Source organism: Agelaius tricolor, unplaced genomic scaffold (assembly GCF_023055355.1).
Source record: "Agelaius tricolor isolate 1412-34295 unplaced genomic scaffold, bAgeTri1.0.p SCAF_4, whole genome shotgun sequence".
Taxonomy (NCBI): Eukaryota; Metazoa; Chordata; class Aves; order Passeriformes; family Icteridae; genus Agelaius; species Agelaius tricolor.
Genome location: NW_027269264.1, coordinates 36384591 through 36400852, shown reverse-complemented (window position 1 = coordinate 36400852; position 16262 = coordinate 36384591). Strand labels below are relative to the sequence as shown.

Sequence of the window (16262 nt, the reverse complement as noted above, 5' to 3'; positions counted from 1 at the left end):
ACACTAAGGGCAAAGTGCACTGCCATAAGGTTCTAAGCATCAACTTATTTATACAAAGCAAAGATTGTAAGTGATTCATTTTTTAGCAGTTCTATTTCTTGATAAACCTCATCATGGAAATCTTATCATGGTAACCTTTTGCACAGGCCTGTTGTCTCTGTGCCATGAGGCTCAGCAGACAAAATACGTTTTGGTAAAGGGATATTGAAAGGAAATTCTTCTACAATATCCTGAAGTGTTTCTGTGATACAAGCCAATAACTCTTCCCCTTTATCTGATAACAACTGCAATAACAATTATTTTATTTTCAGGAAATTCAAATGAAAAGAACAGCCATCGAGGCATTTAATGAAACAATAAAAATATTTGAAGAGCAGTGCCAAACACAGGAAAGATACAGTAAGGAATACATTGAAAAATTTAAACGAGAAGGAAATGAAAAAGAAATACAAAGGTCAGTATTTGATTTTGAGTACCAAATTGTATGATTTTTGAAAAAACAATGCCAAGTATAGGTCTTCCTAAAATTGAAGCAAGATGGCAAGTTTTAAATTGTTCAGCTGTAAGCAAAGAAGCCTCGAATAGGGTAGACGTGAACTGGCAAAATATATAACTATATCTAGAGAAAGAATCTGTTCTCTTAGGTGTCTACACCTCTAAATAGCAGACTATAAAGTTATGAAATCAGAGTGTAACCTGCCACATTGTTCCATCTAGAATCATGCACAACTATGAAAAACTGAAGTCTCGGATAAGTGAAATTGTGGACAGCAGACGTAGATTAGAAGAAGATTTAAAAAAGCAAGCAGCTGAATATAGAGAGATAGACAAGCGTATGAACAGCATTAAGCCAGACCTCATACAGCTGAGGAAGACAAGAGATCAGTACTTGATGTGAGTACCATGAATTAAAAAACTTTAAGTTGTTTGGTTTTCAATGGTTTCCAACTTTTATGACTAAAAATTAATTTCATTTGCAATTATTGTCCAGGTGGCTGACTCAAAAAGGCGTTCGGCAAAAGAAGCTAAATGAATGGCTTGGAAATGAAAATGCAGAAGAGTAAGTATTGAAAGATTTAGATATTTCTAGTTTTTCAAATCACCTAAATACAGAAGTGAGATAAGGCATATTTAAGTCTCGGACCAGAAAGAGTAAATCTCAAGCCTAGGTCTTCAGTAACAATGCATAGTATTAAGACATGACAGCCTACATAATGCAAGAATTAGAAGGGATACTGTCTCACCCTGTACCCTCATCCTTTTTTCAGCAAAGCGCATATTCAAGTTACTGTAGCAAAGCAATGAAATGTAACCTATGTCTTTTATGTTACCAGCAAAATTAAGTTCATATGGTGTTAGCAGTTTAGAGAGATGTCATATGGATGGATAAATTATTCAGAAGGTCTCTTAGGCATAAGCAAGCTTTTTCCAAATCTCATCTGTGGGTCCCATGATGTTATCCAGTATAGGGGTACCCACATCATTGTGTCACATTGCTATTGGAGATGAAAAATTTGTATGTGCTGAGGAATATCCTGTAGTTTTATGGTCTGATTTGTTTTCCTAGAAAATGGCAGGGTAGTATTCTGTCATTTCAGTTTAGTTTACTGTAGGTTCTGACAGAGGCTAGGCTGATGAATACATTTCATTTTATTCCTGGGAAAAAAAGGCAGAAAGTGCTTGGGTTGTGTAAACATAGGCCAAATTTAAACAAAAGCAAGACACAAAATAATATCTGAAGCACAGTAACAGTGAAAAATGAACAAATAGAAAAATCAACATTGTCTCAATAGTATTTGTATCAACATTTTCCGCCTATGTAGTTTCTTATGCATCCCTTTTATGTTGCCTGATTGAATATAATATGAAAGCAGCAGACTGACCATGACTGTAGTGCATTCTGCCTCGCATTCTGGCCTTGTCCATATCTATTTGCATTTGGCTTGGTTTATTGTTAATAAATAAATTCTTACTGTTATCCTGGAAATTGTGCTTATCACTGTGGTAGTAGCAGGAGATAAAATGACATACACATTTTAAAGCCATGTTGGTTTCCCAGTCTTAGCAAAGATTAGATGTTGTAAAATAGGTAGGCACCTGATCCCACTAGTTTTCCTATCACTTAAACAGTAGACAAAGAACACTCTGTGGGTTTAATGTAGCATCAAAATAGTAATCAAACTGTTTAAAGAAAATCTTAATTTTCTCTCACTCTAATACTCCTTGCTGGCCAGTCTGGTAACTGCTGAAAAATGAAACTTTTAGAATATGGCTTTTCTTCTGAAGTTGTATTGCAGAAAAAAATTCCCCAATATAATAAGCAGGATGAAAACAAGAATTGCTTTCTCTAGATGCTAGTTGAAAACAGAGCTACTACTGAATGTATGTGAATGTCATGCAGGTCAAAAGAGTGATGGGATAAGGCACCTGGAAATAGTGTTATCTGAAACAAAAAGAACCTTTTCTCTTTAGGAAAAATAGAATTCTGTGATTACTGGTTTCTGTAGACTACTTTGAGAATCTTCAGAAAAGCAGAACCATGGATGAGTGAGAAGTTATCTTTTCTTAGACCAAGGAAAACTAATTAAAAGCCTATTACAGAGAGAATAAATGCATTAGCCTAACACAGACTTATTGCAAGCAGAACAGGAGAGGCAGGGCCAGCCACTGCAGACTGTTGTGGGATTGGGGAGCTTTGGAACTGCAGAATTCCAAGGTGATACCCACACAGCTGAACCAGATGCTTCTTTTTTCATGGTGGCTTTAGCTCAGAAGGTTCTCCTTAACTCTGAATCAGCTTTATAGTTGGTGGCTGATTTAGTAGAGAAGCATGTATTGAATGATATTTTCACAATCTCCTTATAAGGGGCAGGGGGGGCGGGGGAGAGAGAGAGAGAGAGAGAGAGAAAGCATTCTACTGCTTTCTTGCACCTTTTCACAAAGCCATTCCCCTATAAATAATTAATGCCTCCCTGTGCAACTGCTCAGAGGTTCTCTAGGCAGCAGCTGTAGTTGATATATTGCATGATTTTTCACTGCTGACCAAGTGTTCTGATCTTTGGAAATGAAGCTGACTCAGAGGGTACTGATTTTGTTGGGCTTGCTATTTACCAAAACAGTGAGCAATGGCAGAAGTACTAAAGTGCTCACAGCATATTCTGAAAAATAACACATCATCTTTTTATATTCTTCCTAAAATTTACGTTTCAAAGAAACAAGAAACAGAGCTTATATTTTACTTTTATCCAGTGGTTTAAATGGTGCAGTATTACTTAGTTTAAATCCCCAGTTTTAACTAGGAGGCATCCTGCTAACAACTGTAATATGGAATAAAGATTACTTAATTAGTGGATTTTGTTCTGTGTTTCACAAACAGATTTTTTCTTTCCAACAGCCAATACTCTATGGTAGAAGATGATGAGGACTTGCCCCATCATGACGAGAGAACATGGAATGTGGGAAATATCAATAGAAGCCAAGCTGAAAATCTGCTGCGGGGAAAACGAGATGGAACGTTCCTTGTTCGAGAGAGCAGCAAACAAGGCTGCTATGCCTGCTCTGTTGTGTATGTACCCTAACTTGTGAATGATATAACCCACATGCAAGGGGCTACCTTCAGCTGGGGGCAGATAGTCACTTGCATATGCATAATTCCTCTTGGACCTTTTGGCTTAGTAGCAGCTCAAGGACTCCTGAGGCCATTCTTATTGCTGCTCCATTTCCTACACAGCTCCAACCTATGCCACTCCCACAGAGGAGCCTCACTCAGAGGGGAAACCAAAATATGTGTGCTCTCCTTTCTGTGCAGCCGCTAAGTCCTGCCTATCTCCTTCCTCCCTAAGCTAGGATGACAAATTTGGACTCAACATACGTTTTTACCATTATCCCACCACAAAACAGAGGAATTCTATGTACTGACTAGCATCTTAAGATGTATTGCTAATACCTTATTTTCTATCTTAATTTTACTGTACTCAAAAACTAAAAATTGTTTGGTTTTGTTTTGTTTTTTTTTTTAGGGTGGATGGTGAAGTAAAGCACTGTGTCATAAACAAAACACCTACTGGGTATGGATTTGCAGAGCCATATAACTTGTACAACTCGCTCAAAGAACTGGTGCTACATTACCAACACACATCACTTGTGCAGCACAATGACTCTCTCAATGTCACGCTAGCCTACCCAGTATATGCACAGCAGAGGCGATGAAGATCCTGATACTCTGGGTTGTTTGTTGGTTTTTTTAAAGAAATTATATGGCAACGTTGAGGCCTCTAGAGAGAAAAGGCTCCTTTCAGCTTTACTCAAGAATTTGTAATATCAAAGCTATTTGTCTTCAGATGGAACTTAAGATTTCCTTCACAACTGCAGTGGGAGAGATCACAGTGTTATGCTGTAAATGTATGTTTGTAATCTGAAGTGCTTTTTTTTTTTTTTTTTGTAATTATAAAAGAAAAACACAAGAGAAAAATCCAAACCTGATCTCCCTGCAGGGACATAGAGGCCTTTAAGCATGGTGCTTGTTTACGACCACTTCTGAACCTTTACCAGCTAGAACATTGGATTATCCAGACACAAGGTATAAGAGGTTTGTGTCATTCAGTTATTGGAATTTCGTGGTCATAATCTGACTTGGAATGGTGTTGCTGCACTCAGTGGATCCAGACATACAGCATTGTGGTTCTATTTTGGTTTCTGGTGAATGATATGTAGCAGAGTGGCACTTTCATTTCTAAGGGACACTTTAAAAGGACTTCAGTTACAGTATGTTGCTAAGAGTAATTGTAATAGCAAAGTGCCAGGAAGTGTTTTGTTTAGATGATTAAAAATCCTGTTTTTAGAATATATTTAAGACTGAAGAAAACAGGATTTTCAATGGCATACAGTGTATAATAATGTACATAGTACTGGATGACTAACTGTCATTGATGGAAACTGTCAATACCAAACTGCTTCGTTTTTTCCTTTTCTCTTTGCTGAAAGCTGAATTTTTAGACTATGCTATGCAATACTGAATTTTCTTTAGGCTGTAGTCTTCTCTCAAGCATATCTACAGATTAAGCTTGTTTTTCTTGGTTTTTTGTCATCTTCCTTTTTTAATTTCTTTTCCTTAAGGATATTCTTCCTGGTGATTACTTTTTGTTAATAATTTTCTTGTTTGTTTTGTTTTGTTTTGTCTTTTGCTTTGTTTTGTTTTGTTTTAATGTACAGGGAGCCAGCAAGAGTTGGCTTGAAAATTTAAACTATGAAATATTTGACAATTTTCATTGTATAGAATATTGAGCTACTAGCTCAAAGTTGAAAAACTTCATGAATTTTTTTTGACTAAATACTTTGTTGGGCAGTGCCTGATAAGCTTCAAAGCTGCTTAGTTCAATAAAATTATATGAACATTACAAAATATCACTGAGTCCAACAATACTGTTTCAGAGATATCTTTAGAATACGGTACCATGCTACATTTGCTTCTTGAAGCATTTTGGACTTCTATCATGATTGTCTTTGTATATGGAAGACAAGGAAAATAGTGTATCCTTCTTTGATAGTGACTGCAGAAATAAATGGGGATATTTTGCTACTGCAGTGTAGAGTGTAGATAGTTTGGATCTCAGAATGAATCCACCTTCACAGTAAATAAATGACTTCTTGACCTCCTGTGACAGAATTTTTGTCAGCCTGTAAAGGTATTTTCATTTCACATGAAGGAAGTTTCTCCAATCCGTTGCCTAGTTTTGTTTTTTGTATTAGTATTGTGGAAAAAAAAAAACTTCCACCTCTACAGAGAACATTTGGATACAATATAGAACTAATTAAGACTGGAAAATATCTTTTTTTAAAATGATTAGGCTATGATATGTATTTTCAAGTCTGTAGGCTGAGGCAGTATCAAAGTGAACACTTTGATAATTTTAGGGCACCAGAGACTTACAAAATCATGGTTCAGTTAAGGGAAACAAATACATAAATCTCACTAAAACAGAGTTACCCACAATCCTGAGATAGTTCACTGTCAATGGTTTGCAATGGTTATTTATTGTCCTGACCACTGAGGAAATTTACACATTGCAAATCAATAAAGTAATGACATTCAGAGAAATCTTGGAGAAGATTTGACTAAGTGAACATATGAATTATTCTTCCCCCAAGATGCAAAAGATAAGATCTATTACTATTAAAGAGAGTTGCACACACAATCAAAAGAATGAGACCCATGGAGTTCTCTCATAATAGCTCTGGTTAGAGATCTTTGTGTTTTATTTCAAAGTACGCAATGCTTTATAAGCTATTGGAAATAATAAGAAGAAATTCACCAGTCTCCACTAATCTTTATATTATCCTTTCATTTTTACATTGTTACTTCAGTTCTGAGGCTGTAAGATTTTTAATTTTACTTTGACTTCGTAGTCTATTTTTTTTTGGTGGGTTGTCTTAGCTTTCCTATAGTTGTATTTTCTTATTTGTATCAGGAAACAAGACCCAACGAATATTGTTTCATGATAGTCATCACTTAGAAAATTATTCTGAATATTTTTCCTGAATAGAAGTTTAGTCTTCATGCCTTCTCTTTCTCATTCCACACTTTTTTCAGGCCTGTAGGACCATGTGAATCTGTTATACAAATAACTGGTTTATACTACAAAAAACACCAACAATTACTCTAGCATGCCAGTTATACTACTGGGCTTGAAGTTACAGATTAGTTCAATATACAGCAGTTTAACTCTTATAGCAATCCAAGATATTCTTTGGACGTATATTAATTTCTGAATGTTAAATATTTTAAGAGTAAAATCGTATTTTTTCTCTGTAGGCAAAATATATGTAATCTGAATTGATGTTTCACGTAGCATTTGTCAAGAAATTTTATCATAGTTAAAGCATTTGGATCTAACTTTCCTCATTTTAAGAAAACCCCTGCTATGTCAGTGGGCCATATCCTTAGCATGCCCAGCCCAGTATGGAATATAATTCATTCCTGTGTGCTGTGCAACTTCTCTTTGTGTGTGGCTGTAGCAGAAAAAAAATAGTGTGTGTGCAGATTTGACACTTGCTTTTCTTGCACAAGCAACAATGAGAAATAAGCCCTATGTTGTAATGATGAATGCTTAGGGCTTCTTAAGGGGATGTTCTGCCTACACAGGGTCTGTGTAATTTGCAGGGATCATTTACGCCCTCAAATTGGCATGAGTGGGTTTTCTTTGGTACTTACATATTGTGTGGCCTCTGCATTTCTCTCCCTCCTTAATGCACAGAGCTAAGTCCTGCCAAAGGCCCTATTCACTGCAGAGTTGTTTGTCTTTAATGTACCATATTGTTCACTCCAGTTTTGATCTGATCTCAGACTGCTATATACAGAAAAAAAAAGCATGGGGATATAACTAAAGAAACACAGTGTTTTTCTGTATTTCTATTGATGCAAAGATTTTTTCATCAAATATAATCAATAGATGGGCTTAACTCTGTTACTTTTTTTCTCTTTTTTTGATTTGCATAACTTTTTGTTTTATTTTAAGTCCCTGAGTTATGCTGCACTGCAGCATCTCTTTCACAAGGCCTTTGAAAGGCATGAGACATTGCAAAGAGAACCAAAACTCACAGGCAAAATTAAGAGTTTCTGATTTAATTCAGCTGAAATATGAATTTGCAGGTTGGGGATGCATATCTGTGCATACTCATACACACTTGCTGTGTTTATGTATGAACAGTTCCCAATATAGATGCATTTTCACAGAACATGATCATTTTGCTGAATTTAGTAAGCGATATCATTAACTTTGTTTAAAGACACACACATGCACACTAGACCTTTGTGGGTGCAGCATGTTTCCAGATACAGTTAGAAAACTGAGTTTCTGTGTTGTTGGATAGTTTCTTTTAAAAAAAAAAAAAAGAAAAAAAAAAGCTTGTCTGTATGGTTCCGTTATCTTGTCAAGCAATCTGTAAAACCAAATCTTCAGATTTTCTATTTGGTGTCAACTGTTCTGTAGTGAAAAAATGGCTTTGTCTTGTAATTGGCAATGAAATAATAATGCTTGGGAAAACATTCAGATGCTTCTAATGGGGAAAACTGCCGATTTTCACACAGTGCTTTTGCTATGCATGGTATTAAGTTGGGAAAGTGAATCCTGATACTGGTTTTTTTCAGGGTCACTTTAGAAATGGGCAGCTCAAAGCATAATGCCTCCCATGGGACAAGGTTACAAAGTGCAACATTTTATGTAGAGTCATGTTCTGTTTACTGCAGCTGAGACTAAACTGTAGGAGTTGGTAAGGTTACATTGCACTTGTCCTGATGAGATTGCATTAGCTGCCCAAGATGCTGCTATTTTTTTTTTATTCTTGTTTTTTGAAAATAAAGCTCTGTTCTGTTACATGTCTTTAAAACATTAAGATTGCTTTGTTTTAAAATTGTCGTTGAGGAGGTGGAGAGTAAAGCAGATTGTAAATTGCCTTTACAAGGCAACAGTGAAAACATGCCTCCTTAAAATTTTGTTCAAGCTGTAGAATTGATGGAGCTGTGTCTTGTTTTTGAGTTGCTTTAAAAATGTAATAAGTCTTCAAGCAGAATAAAGGTTGTTTTGAAACTGCAGTTCATTTGTTGGGTCTTCAATAACGACTGTGCTATCTATCTACCAGCTATCTATTTGCCTAACTCCTCCTGTCAATATGTGGCCTTCTTTGAAAATGATACCCAAATGCTCTTATTATTGGAGGAACTAGGGAACAGATCATTTCAGCTGACTCAGAGCCATTTTGTGTCTTGAACTGAATGAGGTAGTTGAGTAGCTCCAAAATAATCTCTTGTCAAACAGTGACAAAATGACACTTTTGCTCATCTCATACTATTGCAAAAACAGTACAATACTCATGATCTGTGATCTGCCTCTTGCAGTGCAGATAAAGTTATGGTTCTTCTGAAAAGTGTGAGTTTTGTCACTGATTTCCATGAAGCCGGCCTGTCAGCATTTGTAATTGAAAGTCATTTACCAGCTTCCTGTCTGCATCTAATTGTGAAACCCAGCACAAGAGTGGAGAAGAGGGAGGAAGTATGGGGGGGAGGGGATTGGGTAAGGGCAATTGTGAATATTGTCTGCTTCCCCTCATTATTGGTATATGGTATCTGACTTCTTCGAGTTCATTCATATCTTGCCCCAAGAGAGGTCCTCCAGGGAAGTCAGCCAGCCATTCTGGAAGAAAAAAGAGATTCCTATTCCCATTCTGTCCAAGGTTTCCGTTCTAAACTTTGCTTACATATTGCTCACACTAATGTGGAAATACCCTTGACTGAGATATTCAGCCCCAACTTGAACAATTTTTAACAACCACAACATTGTCACTGGCCCTTAGAGATTCTTACAAGAAATTTAGACTAAGAGCTGTTACTGTATTTTTAGCCTGCTTAATAGCAAGAGGGGCTAGACCTCCAGCACTTGCATCTGTTGCAGTTTTTCTCAGAAGACTGACACTTTTATACTGACATTGAGTTTATCTCTCTCCTGCCCCCTGAACCAATGTTGGGTTCTGCAGCCACAGAGTCATCACTGAAAAATAAGGTGAGGTAAGTGGTGAATCATGTGTTATCTATCATCATCTATTGGAGAGAAATTAAGACTGATGGATCATAATCCAGAAAAGTCTATGGACTGGCAGATTTCGTGCCAGTACCATACATTGTATAGAAATCACTTGACAGACTAGAACAGTAATTTGCAAAAATGCCATTCTATTTTTACTGTCTGCAGACAAATGCCCCCCTATTTTCCCTCTGCTTTCTTGCTAAACTTTGATGGTCACAGAATCAGAAGAAAACTGCTTAAATCTATTTTTGTGCAGATACAAATGGGTGTGATATTTTTAAAGGCTTGGGAATGCTCATAGGCTGGGACTTTTTCTCCCAAAGTTGCTTGACTCGTGCAAAGTTGTGTGTGAGTAATTTCACACAAGTCTCTTTATTTGAGCCATGAAGCCAAAAAGGGGAGGGAGGTTTTGAAACTCACTGTTGCTGTTTCTGTGGCTCTGCATGGACCAACAGGTACTCCCAGGGCTGCAGCTGGGCACAAAAGGGCAGGGGCAAGGAGAGCAGTTCCTCTGAAGGCCTGGGCCACCTATTGCTGCTCATCATGGCCCTCCCAGCTGTCACGGAGGAAGAGCTGCTCTTGTTCTTATGGACTCTCCTGAAGTGATTGCCATTAGGATACATCTAACATTTACCACAGGGTCCCCATTCCCTCATTTAGAGGGTGCAAACTGAGGGAATAGCAAACAGCAGGGACTTGCCAGCATCCCTGACTGGAAAGAAAGCTAAAAATAAATGGTTTTGCTTTCCCTGCAGAACAGCTTGCGGGGGAGGGAGGTCAGACATGCTTCCAGACAGATGTGGGCTGTGCAAGAGGCATCAGGCTTCCCTACTGCCTCTGGTACATCAAAAGCAGGAACTCTGGGAACATCACATGGTTCTGGTGTCTCTTTTAATCCCCTTGAGGACCTATGTCCTCAAATACATAGACCACCAAAAAGAAAAATTCTGTTGGGACCTTCTAGATAAACGGATATTAATTGATCAGCCACTATTTAAACTTTGGATAATCTTTGCAGGGACAAGCCTTTTGACCTCTGATCAAGCAATGAGATAACCGGAAATGCCCTTCTTCGAAAAAAAGGGCTTTTATCCATGGGTATTCCAGGGCTTGTTTTCTGCCAGAATGGCATTACAAGGACACCACTTGTGCCATTCTGTCCTCTATGAAGAAATTACCTTTGCATACTAAAAATGGAGGCATTTAGGGTTACTGATTTAAATGTGCAAATATTTACAGGACTAAAATTTAACAGGGAGCATATAAAAGGATCTAAAGCCTACCATTCTCAGGTCTGTGAACAAAAAATATTGACAAAACTGGACATGAATATAGTTAATTCAGATGATGATTTCACTGTCCTGTGTCTGGAATTCCTAACTCATTAGAAGTCCATAGCCTGAGAAGAAAGATAATGAATTCATACCTGAGAGCATTTAATCCTCTATAAATGTTTGTTTTCTACATGGTTTACTTTTTCCCCCCAAATCTTGTGCTTGGTATAAAACAAATATTGCTGGATTCATAATTTTCACAATTTTGTCAAATTATTTAATTTTCACATCATGTTCATGTTGTAATTGGTGGAAGTCCTCCAGCAGTCATCCATGGGGTGTTAGGTGAAAAAGACACACTGAGAGTCAATGTTTGGAGTCAATTCTGCAGGAATTGTGTGTCTTGTCTGTGTGACAGGGTCACCCATTACCCCTGCCTGCACAGTACCCATGGCAGTGGTTCATACAGGTGATGGCTTTCATGGGCCCTCGTGCCTGTCACTGCACTCACAGCAATGAGCAGTAAGCTTTACCTATCTAAGAGGTAGAGCAACTCTTAATAGCTTGCTTGCTGTATGGCTGAATGGGAGTAGAGACCTCCTAGAGCATGATGTGGAAATACAAGATGAATGCAAATCACGAGGTGTCAGAACTGGAGCCAGACCTGGGAGCAAAGGTGAGAGGAGCAGCTTTGCACCTCTCACTGCAGACTGAGCAAGCACCTCCCAGCCAGACTGCACCGTCCAGTTGCCTTCCACCCTGCCTGTGAAATAGATGAAGGATTGGCCTTGAGTGAAGGCTGTCACTTAAAAATATCAACTGTTTGCATTCTCATGCAATTTGCAGCTCTTCATTGTTTCAGAAAGACAGTGAGTTTGAACATTTAGAGGCAGGATTCATCTTACCTAATTTTAAGCACATGAAGAAAGGCTCTTCATCAAAGCTGTCTGGCAAAACTCTCTTCAGAGAGAGCCAGGCAATTCCCCAGAGTGATTCACCCCTCCTACCTCAGGCACTATTCCTAGGATGCAGTGAATCACTCTATGGAATTGTTCCATTGACTGGAAGGAGAGGCCAGGCAAATGACTTATGCTAGATTGCACCTTTAATGTGGCTAAGGTTGGATGAACTCAGTCTCTTCTCTGCTGATAGGCAGTTCAGTTTTAGTCTTTCCAGTACAGCTGCAATGTCTTCTGCTCTTAGGCATAATGATAAAGGACAATTAATTTCGGTCTGGAATTTCAATTGGTTCATAGAACTTGGGGTTTTTCATAATAATTGCAAGGGTGACAGGTTCAAAGAGATGCTGGCCCATATCTTCCTTGGAGATGTAATGCTGGACTCCACACAGAGGAATGCAGATAAGCAGTAATGCCATGATACTACCACCTTCTCTGACTGCTTCAGAGAAAAACCTGGCACTGCCTCAGACCTGGCTTATCAGTGCCTCCCAACAGCCTGTCTTTGTGAGGGCTATAGACCTATCTTTTGAGGAATAATTTGGTCTTTTGCCAGCCATGTGGTCACTGAAAAGACATGGATGAAGAAGATGCTGCTTCTTTTTCCAAGTAAGATCAGTTTGTTAGTCACCACATCTATATTTCCTTTCTTATCTAGGGGAAATCTAGGGAACTTGACTTTCTTTCCTTCCAGTTGGTCCATAGCCAAGACCACAGGGTGGGGTATTGTGATAGTAAAACTAAGATAGGAAGGACTTCAGTCAAATTACCTCCCAGTCAGACTGAGTTCTACCTCAGGGCAAGAGAACTGTGTGAAATCCCCCAGGCATCTACTACATGAAAAATTCAAGAAGGTGGCAGGTCCTATGGTGATTTTTGGGTACATTATGTGTGCATACCTACTCCAGTTAAACCAAACCTTTCAGTGCAGAGTGTTCTACTGGGAAGAGCCTGGAGACAGCCTGAGGAGTTTCCCCATCCAGTGAAATGGAAGATCTGGCCTTGAATAGCTTCAGTGGCTAGAGCAGATCCAGTGTCAGGTCAAAGGCATTTGACCTGACATTTTGGGGAACAGCTTCAGAAGTCTTGAGATGAAGGAAGACAAGCTGCTATGCAAACAGTCTGTTGCTCTACTGATAAGAGGCAATGTAAACAAGAAAGCCAGGGATTGACAAACAACCCTTGAGCACCAGGATTTCTCAGGATATGTCAGTAAAATCCTCAGAGTGGGTTCACAGCATTGCACTGTAGATTTCTGGGCAAGAACATATTGCTTCTAGGTGAAAACAGACTGACCTAGCTCCTGAGTGAATTTGTACAGCCACTCTCCTGCAGAGCTGTATTTCAGACAGAATGAGAGGACAAACTGATTTAAAGGAATAAAAAAAAGGCCAACTGTGTGCAAATACACACAATTAAATGACATTTTAATTTCAAAATGTCTTGATCTTCATAACCAATAACAGTGTTACTAAAACTGAAATCTTGTCATGGCCTGTCAAATTTGCACTGTAATCTTGGCAGGCATGGATGAGCTAGGTCTTGTCCATAGCCCTCCAGCAGAAAAAATGCCTCTTATCTGGCTGGGCCACATGTACTTCCAGCAGGGTGTGGCCAGAGACCAGACACAATTTGCCTGTGTGCCTTTCTGACAGCTGTGTGAGGCAACTCCTGAGTAATCCTGACTCCAAATAGCCATTTCCAGAATATGGGAGCAGCCAGGAAAAGAAGGGGACTGTTATTAAAATTTTGATAGGAAGAATTTTCCTTTTGGCGTCACATACCAAAGAACACATTCTCTATTAAGATGGTTGGAGAGAGCTCCTTTTACTGGGGAAAACAGTTAGCTGTGGCAATTACATGAACAAGTTCTCCCTTATTTTCACTATACCAGTGTACATGCACATGCTCCCTTCAGCATGTCTCTGTTGGAGACACAGTGACTGTAACATCCATGACCTAAGGCTCACCTAAGGTGACATTTCTTAGTGGAAAACACCCAATAACATGACCTCAGGTCTGAAGACAAGCTAACTTATGGAAAGTGCGTTCAGATTTTTAGCCAGGCCATGCCAATGAATAGTCTTCCTTTCAAAACGCCACTCTTCCCAAATTTCTGAAATTCAATCATCCTTTGAAATTAATATAAAATTGAGGAAAACCCTCTGGAGAAGCCAAAGAAATCCATGTCACTGCCTAAGTAAAGAAGTAACTACGTTGCCCAAGTGAAGCACATTGCTGTAGAGGTTTTCCAGAACAGACACTAGTGGAACTTGATAGATCCTGTCCCTATTGTACATATTTGTTAGAGGTTAGGATTTTTCCTTTTTTGTTTTATTTCTCTTAGGGCATTTTCTCCCATTTTATTGCTAAAAAGCAGTAATAATTGGTACTTAGGAGAAAGAAAAGCAATAACCATGGAGAAAGGGGTGGAGTGCAGCTGGCTTTACTATGGTAGCTGAGGGACATTCTCCGGGAAAGAGCAGAGATACCACAAGACTGGGGCTGAGGGAAAGGGCTGGGCGCATCTCCTAGCTCTGTCTTGCTTTCTCAGCATTCGGGGGTAAAAGAGGCCGGGGTCACTGTCAGAAGCATTCGCCACCAACTGTGGGATTCTATCTTCTGCTGCCTCCTATCACGAGTGGAACTCTGCTCATAAGAAGCATTGGTAGAGTGTTAATAAAGTCCCAATGCTTCCTATGAGCAGAACTCTGCTCTTAAAAAGCACTGGGACTTTATTAACACCCTGCCTCACCAGACAGGGGACCCTTCCCCATCTGCTCAGCTCCCTCAGGGCATCCCGGGATCCCTGAGCCTCTTTCTCTGTTCAAGGGAACCTCTTCCTGCCATGTTCAGGAGGCAGGCTGCCACTGCCCAGCCCCACTGCTCCTCTGCCACTGCTCCGGGTTTTTTCCCCACTACACTGCAGCCCCATACCCAGTGCCTGCCAAGAACTCCTGCTACAGCCGCGGAGTTTCTGACCTATCTTGTCTACTACTCCGGGACTTTTCTGATCCCTGCCATTCCAGCTGCTGCTCCGAGGTCCCAGCTACAACTCATTACACTATCCAGAGGGGCACCTGGATTGGCTACCCCTGAGAATTTGTAAAGAAAACCCTTTTTCCATCCTTTCCCATCTGGGCCGAGCCGCCATCCCCGCGTGGTCCCTGAGCTCGCGTCACAGCGCCCCCTGCAGGCGCGGGGGAATCACAGCACTGCCCTGCTCGGCCCGGAGCCAGCAGCGCCCCTGCTGGCTGTGACCGGAACTGCACCAAGGGGAAATGGGATAAACCGCCAGGAGGTGACTTCATCGGGTGCTCTGGTTTGTTTGCTGTTATGGCTTGTTCGCCTCGTTATACAGACATAGCAGTAAAGAACTGTTATTCCTTTTCCATATCTTTGCCTGAAAGCACCTTATTTTCAAATTTACAATAATTCAGACAGAAGCGGGCCATATTCCCTATTCCAAGGGAGGTCCCCACCTTCCTTGGAAGACACCTGTCTTTCAAACCATGACAATATTTATTATTTCTAGATCAGATCTGATATATTTCTCTCCAGTCAAAACACAAGGGCTGTACTCTTTTTGACTGTTCTCAAATTTTAGTGTTCTGGCCACTGATTGGGAAACCAGCTGAAGCAGCCAAAGCTACTCCCACCCATGCACCTGGGTTGTTTTCTGTGGCAACGGGGCTGTGAGGGAAGGTGGTGGCTGACTTATGCCCTAATATGAAATCAGGATGCATGTGAGAAACATGCCTGATCCAGAAACTCAAAAAATACTCTCCCAGCTGGTAATACATATGTAGCCCTTAACTGGCATGTGTCCATCCCCAATTCAACATGTACGTTTTCTTCTTTGAGCTGACATCTTCTGTGACTCTCAGCACATTATTCACATCTGAAGTTTATCTACATTTTCATCTCTCAGGCTTCTGATGAAAACCTAACTCTGGAGCTCTGAGAACTAGCTCCCACTGCAGGAGGAGGACCACAAGACATGAAAAACCAAGTTTTCTTCCATAATTTTCCTGAGCTACCCATTTGCAGTAGATTATATTCCCGGTGGATCTTCTTGAATGCAAGCAGAAGGGTCAAGGCACAAAAACATGTCCAGGTGTCCACACAGTCTTCTAAAACCTTGGATTTACTTATCTTTTTAATTTTGCTCTGCTGATAATTGAGGATAAGTCTCCCAGCCCAATATCCTTATCAATTCAAAGTTATTGGTGTATTTGTTAGTGCTGATGCATTTGACAATCCAAGGTTATATTCCTGTGTCATATAAATGACACACTTAGCAGCAAGATGTCATCATTCTCTGTCCTTTCCTAGAAACTAATTTAGTCATGAACCTTGAAAGACCCTAGGAAGGAAAGGCTCAGTATGCACAAATTAGAGTTGATAAAAAATCATTCTTCCATAGAAATTCTTATTTAAAAAAACTCATT

General features: G+C 39.6%; 1 protein-coding gene and 1 long non-coding RNA gene across 7 annotated transcripts in view; one reads left to right on the top strand and one right to left on the bottom strand.

Annotated features, from left to right (window-relative positions):
• The window catches only part of PIK3R1 (phosphoinositide-3-kinase regulatory subunit 1), a 60260-nt gene extending 51670 nt beyond the window's left edge, over positions 1-8590 (top strand). For 4 of the 5 annotated variants that reach the window (XM_071425279.1, XM_071425278.1, XM_071425282.1 and 1 more), the window contains 5 exons: positions 312-454; positions 718-894; positions 992-1060; positions 3395-3565; positions 4020-8590. In XM_071425279.1, coding sequence (XP_071281380.1) covers positions 312-454; positions 718-894; positions 992-1060; positions 3395-3565; positions 4020-4209 — 750 coding nt within the window. In that variant the 3' untranslated portion in view covers positions 4210-8590. The remainder of the gene's footprint in view (positions 1-311; positions 455-717; positions 895-991; positions 1061-3394; positions 3566-4019) is intronic. The other variant, XR_011678956.1, reaches the window with a different exon arrangement.
• On the bottom strand, positions 7880-12855 carry LOC139589156 (uncharacterized). Of its 2 annotated transcripts, none has more exons than XR_011678958.1 (2): positions 12711-12855; positions 7880-9188 (listed from the first exon to the last, which is right to left on the bottom strand). It is a non-coding gene; the product is annotated as an uncharacterized lncRNA (long non-coding RNA). The 2 variants fall into 2 exon arrangements; XR_011678957.1 differs by having other exon boundaries at positions 12731-12855.
• Between the last annotated feature and the right edge of the window lie 3407 nt (positions 12856-16262).